The sequence below is a fragment of the Panthera leo genome, chromosome A2 (assembly GCF_018350215.1).
Source record: "Panthera leo isolate Ple1 chromosome A2, P.leo_Ple1_pat1.1, whole genome shotgun sequence".
Lineage (NCBI taxonomy): Eukaryota > Metazoa > Chordata > Mammalia > Carnivora > Felidae > Panthera > Panthera leo.
In genome coordinates, this window is record NC_056680.1 from 103,615,319 (window position 1) to 103,638,516 (window position 23,198).

The window sequence follows — 23,198 nt, forward strand, 5'->3', positions numbered from 1 at the left end:
TTAAGTGTAACAGAACGCATTTCTTTTGCTTCTTCTCCCCATTAGATGTCAATCTCCTTTTCTTTGCCTTTAGAGTGGAACTGGGTAAAAGCTAAAGAGAGGATGTATCATAGGTAATTATATCTATGAAAGGCAGAAAATCTAGAAAAAAGCAGAATGCATAAGATGCATCATAAAATTTCTGCAGCAATAATCCCCTTCCTCTGCCTTCGACCTCAAGTGCTGGTTTGAATTTTACCTAAGGCTGTCCCACATGAAAATGCTGGACCCTGGACAAAGACAACACTATGCGTTTCAAAGTCGAAAGGCTAATTTCTCAGTACTAGCAGTGTCTGTCAGTGTCTTACCCCAGAGAGTATCTTTCTCTACTGAACAGTGACTGAGTCACAGGAGGAAACAATTCTGCTTGCTGGAAGAAAATAGGATGGAAGGAATTATGATGCTTACCAGATGTTCCACTGCCCCTGAGGGGGTACCAGAATGTTTCCGCATGTGCTGTAAACAGCATAAACTGTCAGATCATGGGGCCCTGGGGCTTGGTGCTCATGCTGCTCTGATGTGCAGAGTCACAGCACTCAAGAGTTGGAGGGACCCTTACAGACGATTTTAGTCAAAGGTTTTAAACTATGGCGCAAGGAGTTCTAGGTTTCCTCAGTGTGACTCAGAGATTACTGAAGATTAAGGGGGTCTCCCCAGAACAGTAGCAGTGTTCATGGAGAGAATCTAAAAATCTTGTATTAGGATAACAACAAAACAGGATATTTTATCAAACAAAAAATCAGGTATGAATGTCTACAGTAATTCCTGTACTTTGAGAAAGGAAACTTGTGGAAAATCACCATCCCAGTCGCTCTATGACATTCCTAGAGGTGAGGTCCCCAGAAACCAGGGGTTGATTCTGGAAATCTAGGTTGTAAAAGGCCATGTGGTTCGGGAGTCTGGAAATTAAATTATTCCCCTAAGATTCAACATCAAGGCAGGAAATAAAAGCTTCTCGATTCAAGTCAACCAATTCTTATAATCCTTTATGCACATATCTATGGCGAATAAAAAAATACCACTTAGAAAAGTTACCTTTCCATGCTTTAAAAATTTTTTTTTAATGTTTATTTATTTTTGAGAGAGAGAGAGAGAGAGAGAGAGAGAGCATGAGCGAGCAAGCAGGAGCACACAAGCAAGCGAGCACGAGCAGGGGAGGGATAGAAAGGAAGAGGGAGCCACAGATCCTAAGCAGGCTCCAGGCTCTGAGCTATCAGCACACAGCCTGGCCTGGGCTGGAATTCACAAACCCTGAGATCATGACCTGAGCCAAAGTCAGACGCTTAACCAACAGAGCCACCCAGGTGCTCCTGTTTTTAAATGGCAATTTAATACTTTATTGCCTTGATGATGATATAATTCTTATTCTGTTACTGGCTTCCAAATTTAAAAAATACCGTGATTGTTCAAAGAACCTCCTCATTGCCACCATTAGAGAGACAGAGAGAGAGAGGGAGAGACAGACAGAGAGGGAGGGAGGGAGAGAGAGAGAGAGATTAAGTGAGAGACTGAGAAAAAGGGGAGAAAGAAAGGACAAGGAAAGGAAAGGAAAGGAAAAGAAGGAAGGAAGTAAGGAAGAAGGTTGGAAGGAAACAAAGAGGAGAAGGGAGAGAGAGAAGGGAAGATGGGAGGGAGGGGAAGAAACGAGGAAGAAACAGCTATTTCTGTGTTTGTAAATAGAGCCCATTATAATAAAGGGGTGTGAGATTTTAACATAAAGTAAGGCATAATCTCCAGGGTTAAAGAGACATTTGTAAAAGCAGGGTAGATACACCTGCCTGACTCACCGTCACTGTTGATGCACACAACCTCCTGAACCTGAGTGCCTGGGCCACATTCCTTTCCATTGTCTGGTTCACAGTCTCCGAGCCTCACTGCTTTCCATTCATAGCAGGATGGCTCTTCACAGGGAATGGCTTCCAGTAAGTGAGGGCAGTTCCCAGTGCCCCCAGAGCCTCCAGTGGGCTCATTGGTAATCCGCCGCTTCCTCAGTTTGAAACCTGAATTGTTGGGGAAGGAAAATATTTATTGTTTCTGTCATGGTTGAATATTTCAGAAGGCTGAACGAAAACTTGAGTGAAAGCTGGATGAGGGTAGAAGGTAGAAGTCAGATCTGCTTTAATCACTAGTGCATCCTCAAACTCTAGCTTAATGTGAGCTCTTTAATCATTTATTAAATGAATAAATAAATTAACAGAAGGGCCAAAGAGGGAAAGCAAGTAAAGCCATATAACTGTCATCTCCTTCATAGGACGGGAGAGAGGTAGAGAGGCAGAAGCAGAGAGAGACAGACAGACACACAGATAGAGAAAACACACATACACATACACAGAATGAATTTGGTTTTTTTGGAAAGTCTATAGTTATAAAATATTCAAAGAAACAATGAAATCTCAAGCTATTTGGAAGTATTCATGACTAACGTGCTATTCCTTTGAGTTCTTCAACACTATTGTGTAATTAAATCTAAAAAGATACCTCTGAGAAGTTGGATGGTTCCAGATAAATTGTCTCTTTGAGCCTTAGTTGATTTTAGATGCTCTGGAAATATGAACTAGTGATATAAAGCAACTGGGCTCTAAGGAGAAGTCTTCAGAGTTGTGCCCTGTGCTTTAACAGTACCTAACTGTAGTCCTTCTGGACAGTGCATAACAAAATTAATGTCTGTTTATTGCCATGTAAACATATTAAAATCACTAGCAAAATTAATAAGTCTGTTTATTACTATGTGAACATATTAGAATCACTGGAAGACTGTCTTTGAAAGGAAATAAGAAAATGTTTTCCATTACTAGATCATGTGAAAATTACCCCATCGTGTCCACCATATAAGAAACCACTGCATTTATTCTAATCCTCATAAATACGTGATTTGCCTCATAAAAGCAATAGAGTTTTTTTTCTTTACCTTCAAAGTAATAAGGAGTTATGTCTATTGAGAACTAGCTATGGATCAGGCATTGAAGTAAGTGCTTTATGTTTATTATCCCATCGATTCTTTAAAGAAAACATGGGTAGCAGATACTACATCCCTTTTACAGATAAGTGGACAAAGATTTAGATAATTAACTTCAGTTTTAATGTTCTGGTACCAACATCAGAGTAGGTTTATTCATCTTTTGCAATCAATACTCTTTAGCCATTCTGGAAAATATCACAAATGAATAATCACAAGTAACACAGAGGAGCATTTTAAAATAATTCACACTTGACTCAACTGATAGGAGTTTTAAGCATGTCATGTTAATAGGACATACCTTTTTTGCCTTGCTGGTCATTACAGTTTTCGTAAGTACAAGGTCCCCAAGCTGACCAAGGTGACACCTCACATTCAATAGGACAGGGAATGTGACACAGCTGTGTAGTATTAGGAACAGGGCCAGTGCATGATTTCAAGTCCACTGGTTTTGCGGCTGTTTGGAGAAAAATACAGAGATCACTTAAGAATTAAACAAATTATTATGGTCAACAAAATGATTTTTCTATGTGTGTGTATGGAGAAGGACAAGTGACACCAAGACATTATTCCACTGCTTCTTAGCTACATCCTAGAAAAAAAGGAGAAGGAATGGGGGGAAAAAGCAGTATAGTGTGATCCACGGAAACTGGACTAGACGCCTTGGAGACTGGTTGATCTCCAGCTTTACCACTTATTAGCCATGTGATTAATAATGTCAAGACTAACTTCCCTCATCAGTAAAATAATCCTTAAGGTTAACTGTATCTCTTAAATTGTATATTTAGATTCTAATTAAGTGGCATCTGGTTTAGAGGACTCAGGAAAGCGGGAGAGGGCCAATGACAATAATATATATATGGAAAAAGTCTCCGCCGCATGGCTTCTGCTGGATGAGTCTCCTTTCCATTTTGGTCCACAGAGAGCTAACCGGTAGATATAATAAAGAGCTCACGAAACCAATGTGGTGTCTCCCTCCCCCTCCAGCTAGAGGACTCACCAGATACTTCTCAGAACTTTTACAGTATATATTATCTACCTATGTGATCCAAAACACAGAACTCTTAAGACAACTAATTTATAATTGACCATGTCTGTTCATAAGTTGACCAATGAACCCTATATATTTTTTGCTTACCCTTGCTTCTCTTCTGTTTTGATGCCTGGAGTTTGGCTATTTTGTATAGGACACATTTGACAATTAATGTCAAGATGTGTCCATACTTCTGGTTAAAAATGACTAAGAAAGAAACATATTTGAAGCTATATGGACAACAGAAGAAAATCAAGTTTAGCAGTATATAACATATAGCTGTAGTTGCTTTTGTGTTATAAATTTTAAGAAGTAAATGTCTTAGACATTCCCTTTAATAAAAGCTAGTTGCTGCTTATGTCTGATAATTTGGAATGCCAACCCTTTCATAAAGGACTGAAATAAGGGAGGTCTTAGACAATTCTTATTCTCTTTATGTGAAGAACTATCAAATTCCAATCACATGGGTTACATTTAGAAGCTCATAGAGAAATTAAGATATTGTAAGCTATATTATCCTAACTTTTAAATAAACGTAAATATATCTGCTTGGAGTTTAAACTCTAAGGCTAACTGTAGGCATTGTACATTCCTCAACTTTCTGCAAGCACAAACACACATGATCATAAATGCTACCTGAAGGCCATTATAGTAACTCTTCTTTCTAAAATAGTTTTTCAGTTCTGAAAATTACTCATAGATTTTAATTTTTCTTTTTCCTCCTAAGAGTGCTCACCTCTCTCTCCTCCCCCCTCTCACTCCTCCCGGACGCCACCCACTTCAGTGAAAATAAATGATTGGGGTACTCCTAATTTGCTTAGTATGGAGCACAATGAACATTCTCACTGAAGTTTATCAGAACCATTGCTACTATGTATCGTAACATCAGCCAAAGCCAAAAATGATTACTTTTATTGCTTTCCAACAGTGAAAGTACCAGGCATGTTAATGACAGAAAATACAGAAATAAATGCTTCACTTCTTTGAACATAAAAAAAAAACCCAAAAACTTGACATCAATGATACATATTTCACATAAAATGAAAAAAAAAATTTAATATCCTCATAGGCATAAGACTTAATTTTATGTGTCAACTTGTCTGGAGAAAGGGATGCTCACAGAGCTGAAAAAACATTGTTTCTAGGTGTATCTGTGAGGATGTTTGTGGAAGAGATTAGCATTTGAATCAGTAGACCCAGTGAAGAAGACAGCCCTAACTGATGTGGGTGGAGCATTATTCAAACCATTGAAAGCCCAATAGAACAAAAAGGTGGACAACGGTGAAATCACTTTCTTTCTCAGCTGTGGAATGCATCTTCCCCTGCTCTTGGACATCAGAGTTACTGGTTCTGGGAAATGAGGAATTATACCAGTGACCTCATTCCCATAATTGTGGGAGCCATTTCCTATAATAAATCTCCTCATATATCTATACATATATCTTATTGGTCTGTTTCTCTAGAGAACCTTGACTAATACAAGGCTACAGTATGTACAAAAATTCCTGTAACTGCAAATTAACATAAGCAATTTCTTCAGGTGTGGAATCTTTCAGACTATCATTTAAATTAGCAATTGTGTATATAATTAACTGAAAAGACTCCATTTTTTTCTTTCAATTGACTAAAAGTAACTTTAGAATTTAGTGTTAAGATATTGTTTTGAAAATTATGGTTACTACTATGGAAACCAATTTGACAATAAACTTCATATATTAAAAAAAAGAAAATTATGGTTATTACAAAGGGAAGTCTACTTTTTTTGCAAAGTCTTCCTTAACTATGCAATTATAAGCACTAGTAGGGCCTGAAGAAGTATATTTTATATATAAGGTTGAACACTTTAGAAGGGAAACAGGTTTTATCAAGAAAACAGTATGAAACATTGTGTTTCTAATACCTGTTTGTTTGTTTGTTTGTTTTTTATTTTAGCTTTTGATGTATTTTGAATGAATCAAACAGAATAATCAGGAATAATAATGTTCTTGGGCTGTTAAAAGAGAAATGTGATGAATACAGGCTTGAGAAAGTATTGCTTAAAGCAACATGGTCTTCAGATTTATTAAGCTAACCAAATCTATACTGAGATAGAGTTATTGAAAAATAACCTCAATTTTATAGATGCCTTTGTGAATATAAATATTTATACATATATCACATGGTTCACATATAGACGCTCACAGAGAAATTAAGATATTTTAAGCCTATATATATTTGTTGTGTATATGATTCTATTCCTTTGGTGATTTTCATCACAGGTTTTGTTTTTTTTTTTTTGTGGTAAGTAGAGTATATATTAATGTTAATCAGAGATAAGAGCTAAGCTCCCAAAACTGTTAAGTCAATTCTATTTTTGCCCATGAATTATTTGGAATTAATGTGATTCAACAAATGAAGTAAAGGACAGACAGACCCAGGAGAATGTACTGAATTCTAGTTTAATCTGTGAGATATAATTCATATAGCTCTGTATTACATTAATTCAGTGTTTACTGCTCATCCCATATTCTCAAATATTGAAATTTAAATTTCTTAGAATGGTTCAGTCATTACTCTTATATAATTTTATCACTTAAAATATTGTTCATGCAGTGTAAGTTTCAAAGAACCTTTATTAATTTTTTTAAAAAAAAGTCTTATTGCTGAGGCACCTGGGTGGCTCAGTCGGTTAAGTATCCGACTTCAGCTCAGGTCATGACCTCGCACAGTTTGTGAGTTTAAATCCTGCGTCGGGCTCTGTGGTGACAGCTAAGAGCCTGGAGCTTGCTTTGGATTCTGTGTCTCCCTCTCTTTCTGCCCCTCCCCTGCTCACACTCTGTCTGTCTGTCTCTCTCTCAAAAATAAACAAACATTAAAAACAATTCTTTTTTAAGTCTTATTGTTGATTTCTTGAAAATAAAGGAGACACTTCATTGTTTTCATATGATTTAAAGGCTATTCAATTATATGTACCTTGCATTCTTCAAGAGGTCATAAAAGAATGTCCAAACTTTTCTGGACTTAATAAAACAAAACAAAAAAAAAAATGAGACCAGTACATTTTTATAGGTCTGAAACATTTTTGTATTTTTATGTTTAGAGCATTACAATGAAAAAAATATTATAGGAAGTCAATTTAAGATATTTGTTTTCAGCAATGGGCCCCATGAAGCATTCTGAAGATACATCCACTGTATAACCATTAAGAATAGCAAATATGACTTAAAATTTTTTTAAGTTTTATTTATTTATTTTGAGACAGAGAGCATGAGCAGGAGAGGGGCAGAGAGAAGGAGAGAGAGAATCCCAAGCAGGCTCCAGGCTAAGAGTGCGGAGCCAGACATGGGGCTTGAGCTCACAAACCATGAAATCATGACTTGAGCCAAAATCAAGAGTCAGATGCTTACCCTACTGAGCTACCGGGTATTTGCCTCAGCAAATATGATTTTTAAAACTAAATATTTCAGGGGCACCTGAGTGGCCCATTCGGTTGTGTCCAACTTTGGCTCAGGTCATGATTTCACAGTTTGTGGTTTCGAGCCCTGCATTGGGCTCTGTGCTGAATGCTTGCTCAGAGCCTGGAGCCTGCTTCAGATTCTGTGTCTCCTCTCTCCGCCCTTCCTCCACTCATGCTCTGTCTCTCAAAAATTATAAATGTAAAAAAAACTTTTTTTCAGCTAAATATTTCATTCTGAGATAATTACAGATTCACATGACATTGTAACATCACAGAAATCCTATGTATCCTTTGCTAGTTACCACAATCGTCAGATATTACAAACCTACAGTATAATATCACAACCAGGATATTGACATCGATACAACCAGGAAAACCATGGAGAGATTCCAGTAACGCAGGTATAAGCAAGCCAAGGACTGCCTACAGTCCCTTTGTTTCTACTCTTAGGGAAAAAATATATTCAGTCTTTCACAACTAAGTACAATGTTGTCTATATGTTTTCTTTAAAACAATTTTTTAATGTAGATTTATTTTTGAAAGAGAGAAAGAGAGATAGAGTATGAGCAGGGGAGGAGCAGAGAGAGGGAGACAGAGAATCCGAAGCAGGCTCCAGGCTCTGAACGGTCAGCACAGAGCCCTAAGCGAAGGTTGAACTCATGAGCTGCGAGATCATGACCTGAAGTCAGATACTTAAATGACTGAGCCAACCAGGAACTCCTTGGTTACAGGTTTTGTTGGGTTTTTAAAATTTTTTTTTACATTTATTTATTTTTGATAGAGACAGAGCACAAGTGGGGTAGGGGCAGAGAGAGGAGACAGAATCTGAAGCAGGCTCCAGGCTCTGAGCTGCCAGCACAGAGCCCGACGTGGGGCTCGAACTCACAAACCACAAGATTATGCCCTGAGCCGAAGTTGGACGCTCAACTGACTGAGCCACCCAAGAGCGCCCTTACATGTTTATATAGATCCTTTTTATCAAAATGCAGGTGTTCCATTCTATTTGTACTTTCCTGAGGGTTTTTATTAACAATGTCTTCTAAATTTTGTCAAATGTTTTTTCTCCACTGAGTAATATTTGTGAGTGATTTTTTTTAGCCTGTTAATATGATGAATTACACCAATTCAGTTTTCAATAGTGAACCCGCCTTACCTCTCTGAATAAACTGCACTTGGTTCTAGTCTTTATTTCTTATAATTTATCACTGGATTCTGTCTGCTAATAGTTTGTTAAGGATTTTTCTATCTATATTCATCAGGGATTTTGATCTGTAGTTATCTTCTTATTGTACTTTGACCCCTCTTTTTCTATTTTCTAGATAAATATAGTCCATTTTATAATGAGCAAATTATGGTAGGTTGTGTTTTTCTCATTTGGATTTTTGATCCCTTCCATTTAGTCTACATTGTCAAATTTATGTGTATAAAGTTGTGGTGTTTCCCTTGTTATTCTTTTGCTGGCTGTAAGGTCTATGGTGATATCCCCTGTTAAATTCCTAATGTTGATGATTTTTGTGTTTTCTTTTTATGTTATCAACCTTGCTGGAAGCTTCCATTTTAATGGTCTGTTCAAAGAATCAGCTATTTGTTTCATTGATTTTTCTTTATTACTTTTGTTTGCAATTTCATTGATCTCTGTTCTTATTTTTATTCTTTCTTTCCTTCTGCTGGCTTTCAACTTTTTTTTTTTCTTTTTCCTTGGTTTTTGAAGTGGGAGCTCAGATAATATTGATTTCTGTCTTATCCTCTTTTCTAATGTAAGCATTTACTGTTATGAATTACTAGCTCAGCACTGCTTTAGCTGTATCACACAGATTTTGATATACTTTCATTTTCATTCAGTTCAAAGTATTTTGATTTTTCCTGAGAATTCCTTTTCCACATATGGGTTAAGCGGGTCATTTATTTTCCAACTGTTTGAAGATTTTACTATTATCTTCCTGTGACAGAATTCTAATTTGATTCTAGTTGTGCTCAGAAAATACATTCTTGTATGATTTAAATGCTTTTAAATTTGTTGAGGTTTTATGACTCAGAATATGGTCTATCTTGGTATGTATTCTGCAGACACCTGAAGATGTATTCTGTTCCTATAGGATGGAGTGTTCTATAGATGTCCATTGATTCTGTTGGAAGATGGTGTTATTCAGTTCTCCTAAATGCTTAACGATTTTCTGCCCAGTTTTCTATTAACTATTGGGATTAGGATACTGTCATCCCTGATTTTAATTTTGAATTTGTGTATGTTTTATAGTTCTATCAGTTTTTTGTCACATATTTTATAGTATATTGTTTAGTGAATACACATTTAGTGTTTGTCTTCTTGGTGGATTGACCTTTTTATCATTATATAATGTCCTTCTCTATTATTTTTCTTTTTATGCCTAATTTATCTAATACTAATATAGCACTCCTGCTTTTCTTTGGATAATATTTTCATGATATATTAATTTCTATCTTTTAATTTTTTTCAGTATTTATTTTTCAATATATGAAAATTATTGTCAAATTGGTTTCCATACAACACCCAGTGCTCATCCCAAAAGGTGCCCTCCTCTGTACCCATCACCCACCCTCCCCTCCCTCCCACCCCCCATCAACCCTCAGTTTGTTCTCAGTTTTTAAGAGTCTCTTATGCTTTGGCTCTCTCCTACTCTAACCTCTTTTTTTTTTCTTCCCCTCCCCCATGGGTTTCTGTTAAGTTTCTCAGGATCCACATAAGAGTGAAACTATATGGTATCTATGTTTCTCTATATGGCTTATTTCACTTAGCATCACACTCTCCAGTTCTATCCGTGTTGCTACAAAGGGCCATATTTCATTCTTTCTCATTGCCACGTAGTACTCCATTGTGTATATAAACCACAATTTCTTTATCCATTCATCAGTTGATGGACATTTAGGCTCTTTCCATAATTTGGCTATTGTTGAGAGTGCTGCTATAAACATTGGGGTACAAGTGCCCCTATGCATCAGTACTCCTGTATCCCTTGGGTAAATTCCTAGCAGTGCTATTGCTGGGTCATAGGGTAGGTCTATTTTAAAATTTTTGAGGAACCTCCACACTGTTTTCCAGAGTGGCTGCACCACTTTGCATTCCCACCAACAGTGCAAGAGGGTTCCCGTTTCTCCACATCCTCTCCAGCATCTATAGTCTCCTGATAGTTCATTTTGGCCACTCTGACTGGTGTGAGGTGATATCTGAGTGTGGTTTTGATTTGTATTTCCCTGATGAGGAGCGACGTTGAGCATCTTTTCATGTGCCTGGTGGCCATCCAGATATCTTCTTTAGAGAAGTGTCTAATCATGTTTTCTGCCCATTTCTTCACTGGGTTATTTGTTTTTCGGGTGTGGAGTTTGGTGAGCTCTTTATAGATTTTGGATACTAGCCCTTTGTCCGATATGTCATTTGCAAATATCTGTTCCCATTCCGCTGGTTGCCTTTTAGTTTTGTTGGTTGTTTCCTTTGCTGTGCAGAAGCTTTTTATCTTCATAAAGTCCCAGCAGTTAATTTTTGCTTTTAATTCCCTTGCCTTTGGGGATGTGTCAAGTAAGAAATTGCTACGGCTGAGATCAGAGAGGTCTTTTCCTGCTTTCTCCTCTAGGGTTTTGATGGTTTCCTGTGTCACATTCAGGTCCTTTATCCATTTTGAGTTTATTTTTGTGAATGGTGTGAGAAAGTGGTCTAGTTTCAATCTTTGGCATGTTGCTGTCCAGTTCTCCCAGCACCATTTGTTAAAGAGACTGTCTTTTTTCCATTGGATGTTTTCTGCTTTGTCAAAGATTAGTTGGCCATACGTTTGTGGGTCTAGTTCTGGGGTTTCTATTCTATTCCATTGGTCTATGTGTCTGTTTTTGTGCCAATACCATGCTGTCTTGAGGATTACAGCTTTGTAGTAGAGGCTAAAGTCTGGGATTGTGATGCCTCCTGCTTTGGTCTTCTTCTTCAAAATTACTTTGGCTATTTGGGGCCTTTTGTGGTTCCATATGAATTTTAGGATTGCTTGTTCTACCTTCGAGAAGAATGCTGGTGCAATTTTGATGGGATTGCACTGAATGTGTAGATAGCTTTGGGTAGTATTGACATTTTGACAATAATTATTCTTCCAATCCATGAGCACGTAATGTTTTTCCATTTCTTTATATCTTCTTCAATTACCTCCATAAGCTTTCTATAGTTTTCAGCATACAGATCTTTTACATCTTTGGTTAGATTTATTCCTAGGTATTTTATGCTTCTTGGTGCAATTGTGAATGGGATCAGTTTCTTTATTTGTCTTTCTCTTGCTTCATTATTAGTGTATAAGAATGCAACTGATTTCTGTACATTGATTTTGTATCCTGCAACTTTGCTAAATTCATGTATCAGTTCTAGCACACTTTAGGTGGAGTCTATCGGATTTTCCACGTATAATATCATGTCATCTGCAAAAAGTGAAAGCTTAACTTCATCTTTGCCAATTTTGATGCCTTTGATTTCCTTTTGTTGTCTGATTGCTGACGCTAGAACTTCCAACACTATGTTAAACAACAGCGGTGAGAATGGACATCCCTGTCGTGTTCCTGATCTCAGGGAAAAAGCTCTCAGTTTTTCCCCATTGTGAGCTGTGGGCTTTTCATAAATGGCTTTTATGATCTTTAAGTATGTTCCTTCTATCCTGAATTTCTGAAGGGTTTTATTTAGAAAGGGTGCTGGATTTTGTCAAAGGCCTTTTCTGCATCGATTGACAGGATCATATGGTTCTTTTCTTTTATTAATGTGATGTATCACGTTGATTGAATTGTGAATTCCTGCATCCCAGGAATGAATCCCACTTGATCATGGTGAATAATTCTTTTATATGCTGTTGAATTCGATTTGCTAGTATCTTAGTGAGAATTTTTGCATCCATATTCATCAGGGATATTGGCCTGTAGTTCTCTTTTTTTACTGGGTCTCTGTCTGGTTTGGGAATCAAAGTAATACTGGCTTCATAGAATGAGTCTGGAAGTTTTCCTTCCCTTTCTATTTCTTGGAATAGCTTGAAAAGAGTAGGCATTATCTCTGCTTTAAACGTGTGGTAGAACTCCCCTGGGAAGCCATCTGGTCCTGGACTCTTATTTGTTGGGAGATTTTTGATGACTGATTCAATTTCTTCACTGGTTATGGGTCTGTTCAAGCTTTCTATTTCCTCCTGATTGAGTTTTGGAAGAGTGTGGGTATTTAGGAATTTGTCCATTTCTTCCAGGATGTCCAGTTTGTTGGCATATAATTTTTCATAGTATTCCCTGATAATTGCTTGTATCTCTGAGGAATTGGTTGTAATCATTCCATTTTCATTCATGATTTTATCTATTTGGGTTATCTCCCTTTTCTTGTTGAGAAGCCTGGCTAGAGGTTTATCAATTTTGTTTATTTTTTCAAAAAAAACAACTCTTGGTTTCGTTGATCTGCTCTACATTTTTTTTTTTAGATTCTATATTGTTTATTTCTGCTCTGATCTTTATAATTTCTCTTTTTCTGCTGGGTTTAGGCTGTCTTTGCTGTTCTGCTTCTATTTCCTTTAGGTGTGCTGTTAGATTTTGTATTTGGGATTTTTCTTGTTTCTTTAGATAGGCCTGGATTGCAATGTATTTTCCTCTCAGGACTGCCTTCGCTGCGTCCCAAAGCATTTGGATTGTGTATTTTCATTTTTGTTTGTTTCCATATATTTTTTAATTTCTTCTCTAATTGCCTGGTTGACCCACTCATTCGTTAGTAGGGTGTTCTTTAACCTCCATGCTTTTGGAGGTTTTCCAGACTTTTTCCTGTGGTTGATTTCAAGCTTCATAGCATTGTGGTCTGAAAGTATGCATGGTATGATTTCAATTCTTGTATACTTATGAAGGGCTGTTTTGTGACCCAGTAAGTGATCTATCTTGGAGAATGTTCCATGTGTACTCGAGAAGAAAGTATATTCTGTTGCTTTGGGATGCAGAGTTCTAAATAGATCTGTCAAGTCCATCTGATCCAATGTATCATTCAGGGCCCTTGTTTCTTTATTGACTGTGTGTCTAGATGATCCATCCATTTCTGTAAGTGGAGTGTTAAAGTCCCCTGCAATGACCACATTCTTATCAATAAGGTTGCTTATGTTTGTAATTGTTTTATATATTTGGGGGCTCCCGTATTCGGTGCATAGGCATTTATAATTGTTAGCTCTTCCTGATGGATAGACCCTGTGATTATTATATAATGCCCTTCTTCATCTCTTGTTACAGCCTTTAATTTAAAGTCTAGTTTGTCTGATATAAGTATGGCTACTCCAGCTTTTTGATTTCTAGTGGCATGATAAATAGTTCTCCATCCCCTCACTCTCAATCTGAAGGTGTCCTTAGGTCTCAAATGAGTCTCTTATAGACCGCAAATAGATGGGTCTTGTTTTTTTATCCATTCTGATACCCTATGTCTTTTGGTTGGCGCATTTAGTCCATTTACATTCAGTGTTATTATAGAAAGATATGGGTTTAGAGTCATTGTGATGTCTGTAGGTTTCATGCTTGTAGCGATGTCTCTGGTACTTTGTCTCACAGGATCCCCCTTAGGATCTCTTGTAGGGCTGGTTTAGTGGTGATGAATTCTTTCAGTTTTTGTTTGTTTGGGAAGACCTTTATCTCTCCTTCTTTTCTAAATGACAGACTTGCTGGATAAAGGATTCTCGGCTGCATATTTTTTTCTGTTCATCACATTGAAAATCTCCTGCCATTCCTTTCTGGCCTGCCAAGTTTCAGTAGAGAGACTGGTCACGACTCTTATAGGTCTCCCTTTATATGTTAGAGCACGTTTATCTCTAGCTGCTTTCAGAATTTTCTCTTTGTCCTTGTATTTTGCCAGTTTCACTATGATATGTATTCAAGTGACGTCTGAAGGGAGTTCTCTGTGCCTCTTGGATTTCAATGCCCTTTTCCTTCTCCAGATCAGGGAAGTTCTCAGCTATGATTTCATCAAGTACACTTTCAGCACCTTTCCCTCTCTCTTCCTCCTCTGGAATACCAATTATGCGTAGATTATTTCTCTTTAGTGCATCACTTACTTCTCTAATTTTCCCCTCATACTCCTGGAGTTTTTTTATCTCTTTTTCTCAACTTCTTCTTTTTCCATAATTTTATCTTCTAGTTCACCTATTCTCTTCTCTGCCTCTTCAATCTGAGCCGTGGTTGTCTCCATTTTATTTTGCAGCTCATTGATAGTGTTTAGCTCCTCCCGGCTGTTCCTGAGTCCCTTGATCTCTGTAGCAAGAGATTCTCTGCTGTCTTTTATACTGTTTTCAAGCCCAGCAATTAATTTTATGACCTATTATTCTAAATTCACTTTCTGTTATATTGTTTAAATCGTTTTTGATCAGTTCATTAGCTGTCGTTATTTCCTGGACGTTTTTTGAGGGAATTCTTCCGTTTCGTCATTTTGGATAGTCTCTGGAGTGGTGCAGAACTGCGGGGCACTTCCCCTGTGCTGTCTTGAATAACTTGCGTTGGTGGGCGGGGTGCAGTCAGACCTGATATCTGCCCCCAGCCCACCACTGGGGCCACAGTCAGACTGGTGTGTGCCTTCTATTCCCTTCTCCCAGGGGCCGGATTCACTGTGGGGTGGCATGGCCCGTCTGGGCTACTTCCACACTGCCAGGCTTGTGGGGCTGGGGATCTGGCTTATTAGCTGGGGTGGATGGGCAAGGTGCACAGGGTTGGGAGGGGCAGGCTCAGCTCGCTTTTCCTTCGGAGATACGCTTCGGGAGGGGCCCTGCAGCACCAGGAGGGAGTCAGACCCACGGGAGCGATGGATCAGCAGAAGCACAGCGTTGGGTGTTTGCCCGGTACAAGCAAGTTCCCTGGCAGGAACTGGTTCCCTTTGGGATTTTGGCTGGGGGATGGGCGAGGGAGATGGTGCTGGTGAGCGCCTTTGTTCCCCGCCAAGCTGAGCTCTGTCGTCAGGGGCTCAACAGCTCTCCCTCCCGTTGTCTTCCAGCCCTCCTGTTCTCCGAGCAGAGCTGTTAGCTTATAACCTTCCAGATGTTAAGTCCCGCTTGCTGTCAGAACACACTCCGTCCGGCCCCTCTGCTTTTGCAAGCCAGACTCGGGGGCTCTGTTTGGCCGGCGGGCTGCCCCTCTGCCCCACCTCCCTCCCGCCAGTCCGTGTAGTGTATCTTTTTTCCCATTACACATTATTTTTTTTTCTAGACACAGAAAAATTTCAACCTTTATATTGCATTAGAAGCAATTTATAATATAGCAAATTGTAACAATTATATTGCATTAGAGCAGGGATTTGTTAAAGAATTTTATAAATTCGTACCCACTGGTATTTCTAGATTGCTGGCTTCCTTCACTCCAAGTCTGAGATATGAGAGGCAGAAAGTATCACCTTGCTGCTTCTTGGGTCTTAAGATTTCTAGCTTGTCTGCCCTTTCCCCTCCAACTTTCAGAGTTGTCTTATGGTTTGTTTACTATGTATTAGGAAAAAAATGACATTTCCTCTACTTTCCCAGAAGCAGAAGCCTATATGTTATTTAAAAATAAAACCTTTCAATTTTACAACTGGGTTCACAAGAAAGGAAAATTCTCAAAAGATTCTCCAAATCCATAGCATGAACTCAATATGGTACTAGAGTCCTAAAGCTGGGGTCTCCTGTGGGGCATTATTGATCCCAGGTCACATAACTTTTGTTTTAATGGCCTTGTAGGAGGCCTAGAATTGCATACCTAGAGTTCTTTAATTATCAGGACAAAAGGAGACATTTTCATACAGAAATGAAAATTTAACTATTATAGACCATCATTAAAGAAATTTCCAAAGGACTTATTTCTCATAAAAAGGAACATGAATACAGAAATAGGGTCTAAGATGCCAGATGGAATGGCAATCAAAGAAAATATTACATGTGAGTAAAAGTAAATGTTGAATGTAAAAACATAATTATAATGATTAAATAGGGGAATGTAGTAGAATAATGGTCCCCCAAAGATTCAATGCCTTAGTCTTTGGAATTCGTGAATATAATTATCCTGATGGAAAAAAAGGACTTCATAGATATGATTGAGGTTTCAAACCTTGGGATGAGGAAATCATTCTGGATTATCCAGGCAGGCCCAATCTAGCCACAGGAGTCCTTAAAAGCAGAGACCCTTTCCCAAATGGGTCAGAAAGATGAGATCGAAGAAAGAGAAAAAATTCAAACGAAGGGAGGTACCTGAGTTGCCACTGATGACTCTGAAGGGAGTGGGGAAGAGCCAAGGGATATGAGTGGCCTCTAGAAGAACAGTTCCCAGATGGACAACCAGCAAGGAAATGGAGAATTTGGTATTCCAACGGCATGGAACTAAATTCTGCCAGCAACACAAGATGAAGAAGGAAAAAGATCCTCCCCTAGAGCACCTAGAAAGAAATGTATCTCCCGTAAGCCCTTGAACTTTGGCTTGGAGAGACCCATGCAAGACTTGCGATCTACAGAACCTTAAGATAAGGTGTTAAGTTTGTGGTAATCTCTTATGGTAGCAATACAAAACTAATAAAGAGAGTTATAAGGCACAAGACAGAACTAAAATACAAGGCTACATAACATGTAGGTTGGTGTAGCCTTTAGAAAGGTAAATACATTATATAGACTGTATTCATTTGAGTCTGTACCTTGATATTTTAAAGTAATCTCTATATATAAATAGGATAAGGATGTATAACTTCCAAACCTAGGGAAACAATGTAATAACAAGAAAAGTATTGCAATAAATTCAAAAGAAGCCAAGAAAGGAAAAACAAAACCAGTCACAGAAAAAGTGGAACAGAGTAAGATGGAGGAAATGAATGCAAAAGACTAAAATTTTAACCAGTAAAAGCCAAAGACTATCAGACTGAACAGAAAAGTTAAATCTGAAATGACATTTATATCCACTAGTTTGTCAAAAATTTCAAAGTCTGACAATATCAAGTGCTGGAGGAGATGAAAGCAGCCAGAATAGTTAAACACTGCTGGAAGAAATCTAAGTTATTTAACCATTTTAAAAAATAACTTGGCAATTTTAACTATGGCTGAAGATGAGCATACTACTAGTTATATACCCTGGAAAATATCATGCATTTATCTGAATAAATATTGATAAGAATTATCACTGAAACACTTTATAATTGCAAATATTTATTATTGCAGAAATAACTCAGGTGTCCACCAAGGGAATGAAAAGTAAATTAGGCTTGCCCACACTACATAACACTATACAGAAGTGGAAACAAATGAACTAGAACACAATCATCAATATGATTTAACAAATATATCAAAAAAGTGAAGAAAGAAAGTTCAAGAATATATACTAAATGATACCATCCGTATAAAATTAAAAAAAAAAAACACAATATCATCATGTGTTGAGATAAATACATAAGTCTGGGAAATAGGAGAAAAACCACTATGGTCCATCTGGTACTTTCAGGTGGGTCTTTATTTTTTTTTAGGAGCTAGCCTGGCACTCAGAGCTATGCCATGGTGTTCTCTTGGACATAAAGTATTTCACACAGCATCAACTTATGTGGTCATTCCAGGCTATGATGGAGTAAGACAAAAAATAAGACTACTTAATTTGTCTAAGTAAAAACAAGGTCACTATGATAACCATAAAAAATATCAAACATTCCCTTCTCTGAGCTAGTATGAGTGACTTCTGCCTTTTTTTTTAAAGTCAGTTATAGCTTTAGCCTCCCTCCCGATTTTCCTGTTTCCAAATAACATTTATCAAGATAACCTGTCACAGAATTATCCTTGCTTCCTTATAGCATTTAATCCAGAGCAAAGTTCGCTTATTTAATTCTCTTAAAAATCACTTAACTATGGAGAACAAACAGAGGGTTAGTTACTTTAAGGGTTGTGGGAGGGGGGATGGGCTAAATGGGTAAGGGGCATTAAGGAATCTACCCTGAAATCATTGTTGTACTATATGCTAACTAATTTGGATGTAAATTTAAAAAAAGAAAAAAGAAAAAGAAAAAAAAAATCACTTAAGTGACCTAAATCCTATAATAACTGCTTTCTGACACTCTTACTGAGATGCCCATGGTATGGGTTCTTTACCGCTCAGGGAGTAATAAATCCAACTTGTTCAAATACAGGTGTGTCCCTGGTAGTCTATGGCTAAAGAGTGTAGACAAGGCAATACATACAGAAAAACAAATAATATTAAACATAAAATTAGAATAGGAGTTCTAGTTGTGGATATAATGGGATGTATTTATTTAATAACAAATGCTTACTGGTTTTTACATGTGCTAAGCCATGAACTTAAAAAGTCTTAAAAAGTACTTAACAAAGACTAACTTCTTTAATTCTTACAAAACTCTATGGGAGTATTTCAATTATCCCCATGGGGGGAAGGAATAATTATCCCCTAAATGGGGAAACTAAGTATGGAGAGGAGAGGTTAAGGAACTTTCCCCAAAGTCACTAAGTTAGGAAATTGTAGATTTTGTATTTATATCCAGGAAGTTGGGCCCCTTCGGTGTGTATGTCAAACTACTACTCCCTGTCATCTTGGAAGGATACAGGAGGGAGTTTCGATTATATATATCTATGTAAATACAGACACACACGTGCTAATATATTTGAAACAGACTGGAATGAATTAGAAATATAGTTAATGGAGATTATGAAATAGTGTGTGTCATTTTAACATAATAATATAATAAAGCCACCAAAGTAATACAGCATCAACTCTGGTAGCCTAGCAGTGAAAATTATTCTGACTTTTGTGTGTCAGTTGGGAATAAAAACTAAATTTCTATCAAGAACATGCTGTCCAATTAAATTACTATTAAAATGAAATGTTCTGCATTTATACTGATAACAAGAACATATACTTCTAATGAATGTACCAAATTAATTTTTTAATCCTCACAGCAATATCATGACATAGGTACAACTGTAATCTCAAAATTCTAAGATGAGGAAACTGAGGACCAGATTAAGTACTTTGCCTAAGATCACACAGCTAGTTCATGGCATTTGACATTTGATTTCAGAGGCTGTGCTCTTATCCTCTCTGCTGTACTATGACATGAAAATTACTAGAAGCCATGTTCTTCCCCCATTTCTTACCTCAACTTCCAGAAGTCTAATATGAAGGGTGCCTTGACTAGAAAATGCAGTGAGTTCTTAAACAGCCTATTTTGTTATTGTTGTGAGGGGTAACTGAAGGAATTGGGAATATTGGTAATACTCATCTGGAAAATGAATCCTCAGTATTTTAATAAGAAACAGTTTAGATTGTCATCCATTTTTAACAGTGAATTTTTTTAAACTAAATAATTTTTGTTCTAATGCCAAAATATATGCCACATGTGTGTTTTTAACTGTTTTTCACCATGGAAATACATAATTGGATTCTCAAAATATTTTAAATCAGAGATCTCATACTCAGTCTACTTAAGACCTATTTGTAAAATAATATGCCTTTTATGTAGTCATTCAAAAGATATATTAGAGTTCAAAGGTTGAAAAAAACACGCAATAGTTTAATAATTCATTCATTCATGTAGGAAAACAGCGGAGCATTTTAGGCATTCAAAATCTCCTGATGTTGCATTTATTGCCCATTGTCTTCCCTGAAAACGCACCTTTTTCTTGAAATAGCATTGCTTCTTTGAACAACCTTATTTGAGTGCTAGTTCACAATTACAAAGAAATTCTCTTGGATTTAAGTCTTAATTTCTGTATAGGAACTGACAAGAGATTCCCAAGACTTAAAAGTAAAATCAGTTACAAGAAGCTTTCCTTTTCTTTGTTATTCTGTTGTTCAGTAAGTTAAAATAAGTATTAAATGCCTTCTCTGTGTATCGCCCTACCACTGTGTTAGGAACCGCATACCAAAGGGTGCTGTAGGGCCAACAACAGTGTCAACAGTGATTTTTTAAATTTTTGTTAAGTATTATAAATGTGTTGTAGTAATTTAAGGTATATTTAACCAAAGCAGTTTTAGTTCCAAGAAGGTTGATTGAACCCACCTCCCTGTCACCTCCAAGCACTATACTCTCAAGAACTGATGTCAAACAAATAAAGAAAGCTTCTATTTTGAAAATTAATCGAGTTCTACAGTTAACAGTGATTATGCTTAAAGTTTTTTGAAGATATTCTTGTATATTATTCACAGACATTTCTTTTATCTTTTTCAGACTGATATATTTATGGGGACATAAAATCCATCAATTTCTTTTTAATAATATAGGGCACTGTTTTTAAGATAATACACTTATTCTTTGATCAATTTTGAAACTATATTTAAAACAATGGTTGACAATTATCTCTCAGCACTTAATGTGCTTCAAAGCTCACTGCCAGTCCTTTCTGGCTATGGTTAACTCAGATTGAGCTATTGTTTTTGATAAATCTTTTCTTATCTTAAACCAAGACATTACACAGATCTTCCTTGATGTACCCTGTTATGTTCTCAATAAATCCAACCTAAGTTGAAAATACCAATAAGCCAAGAAGGCATTTAACACATCTAACCTATCAAACATTATAGCTTACTCAGCCTAGCCTACCTGAAACATGCTTAGAACATTTACATTAGCCTACAGTTTATTTTATAATAAAGCGTTGAATATCTCATTCATTTTACTGAATACTAAAAGTGAAACACAGAATGGTTGTAGGTGTATTGGCCATTGACCTTCATGATCATGTGGCTGACTGGGAGCTGTAGCTTGCTGCTACTGCCTAGCATCATGAGAGAATATCATAGCACATACTGCTATCCGTGAAAAAAAATAAAAATTCTAAATTCCAAGTCCATCTTCTACTGAGTATATATCACTTCGCAGCACCATAGAGCTGAAAAATCCTAGGTTGAACCATACTGAGTCAAGGACCATCTGTACAGTTTTATAAAGCTAACATGATAGTTCTTGAGATCATTTTCTGCATCATAATTAATTCTACAGTAACCAACAGACTCATCACCTCTCCTGTGCAATTCATAAATGGATAGCTTGCTTCTTCTTTGTGCTTGTGTCTGCTGCTTGGATAATCTCTTGAATTATGTTTAGATCACAAATCACAATATTTGACTGAGGTCATAAGGCATTAAAATTTTTTTCTTACATTAGACTATTTCAGAGGTCCCTGTATTTGGAATTGTAGTACTTTTACAGAGGCCTCTTGACTTTTTCTGTTTGGTTATTACTGGGGAGGTAAAGAAGGTCTAGGCTTGCTCCCTTTTGGTTTCTAGTCAAGTGGAAGTTACAGGGGGTTCATTTCATAAATTTAGATGAGGTTCTTCCAAAATATTCCAATGAAAGGTATTTAGGTCCTGATTAAAAATAAGAGGAGAGTATCTCTCTTTCTTGTTTCTCAGTTGAATATTCTGATTTTATCTTGTCAATTATGGGAGTTGAGGAGACTGATGGTGGGGAAGGAGCTAGCACATGAACACTAGCTGTGCTGTAAAAGGTATGGACAGACTTCTCAGAAACCACTTTCTCTGTAAAGAGCTCAACACACACTGCAGCTGGTTTGCTCTCCAATGCCACCTGTTAGCAGAGTCAGGAGGGCACTGAGTGATGGACCTATTACTGCTCTTGTCTCCAGCCTTTGCTCTGCTGGGTTGGGGTCAGCGTCTCCGCCTACCTTTTTCAGAGACTCCACTCTGACATAGGGGTTGTTCCTTTGCCTTGAGGCCCCTGTTCCTCCAATCTTCTATTGATATCATCTTAGCAAATACAAACTCCTTTAAGGATTTAGCTTCTAGATGGGCTCTCTCCTTGTTTCCAGAGCTGATGCCATTTTTCTCTATTTGTATGTTCCATTGGTCATTTTAGGGACTTAGAAAAAGAGGTCCACATGCCTATGCTCACAATGCCATATTTCCTGGAAAAAAACTACTGTCATGTTTTGACTCCAATAAAACAGAACAGTGCTATCTTTTTAAGTATTTATAGGAACAAACATATGTCACCTAATTTCTCTGAGTGACCCTGATTCATATAAGATAAGAATATTTAAAAATACATGAGATTGTTCAAAATATGCATCTTCATAGCAGTGCCAATCATGTTAAGATTTAAATTTCAGAAACTGTATCAACAGCTTGACAAAGACCTCACTCTCCTACTACAAAGATGTACCATCTGCTCCAACATTGCAAATATGCAGTCAGGTTCCCCTCCCCTTTTTAAAACAGGACACGTTGTAGCACTGTCTATATAAAACTCACCCTGAAATCTCCCAACAACACGTTATTGTTGACTTAAATCCCCACTTACAACGTCCTTAACTTGGAAAGTAACATTACTGGATAGTATAAATTAAAAGAAGCAGTTTGGTACTTGTATGTTATCAAAATACAATGACAGAGAATCTTAGCAGTTAGAATTTCAAAGAATTGCAACATTTGTTTCAAAGCGAGTAATGAAAAAGAATTGAAATATCCAATCAAATAAGGTCTGTAACCAGCTCCACATATTTGCTATAAGCATTATTCTGATGACCAAATGTATTAGTCAGCTAGGGAGGCCGTAACAAAATACCACAGCCTAAGTGGCTTAAGTAGCAGAAGTTTATATTCTGACAATTCTAGAGGCTTGAAGTCTAAGATCAAGGTAGTGCAGAGTAGAGGTGTGGCAAGAATTGCAAACAACTGCCTTCTTGTTGTGTCCTCACCTGGCCCTTTCTCTGTGTGCACACATCCCTGGTGTGTCTTCCTCTTCTTGCAAGGACACCACTCCCATTGGATTCAGGTTC

The 23,198-nt window shown here is 37.2% G+C and overlaps 1 protein-coding gene across 2 annotated transcripts in view; it reads right to left on the reverse strand.

The window, feature by feature from the left end:
• The window catches only part of THSD7A (thrombospondin type 1 domain containing 7A), a 433,981-nt gene that overhangs the window by 166,497 nt on the left and 244,286 nt on the right, over positions 1-23,198 (reverse strand). For both annotated transcript variants that reach the window (XM_042918979.1, XM_042918974.1), the window contains 2 exons: positions 3,297-3,452; positions 1,827-2,039 (listed from right to left, as the gene is read on the reverse strand). In XM_042918979.1, the coding sequence (XP_042774913.1) occupies positions 1,827-2,039; positions 3,297-3,452 (369 nt within the window). The remainder of the gene's footprint in view (positions 1-1,826; positions 2,040-3,296; positions 3,453-23,198) is intronic.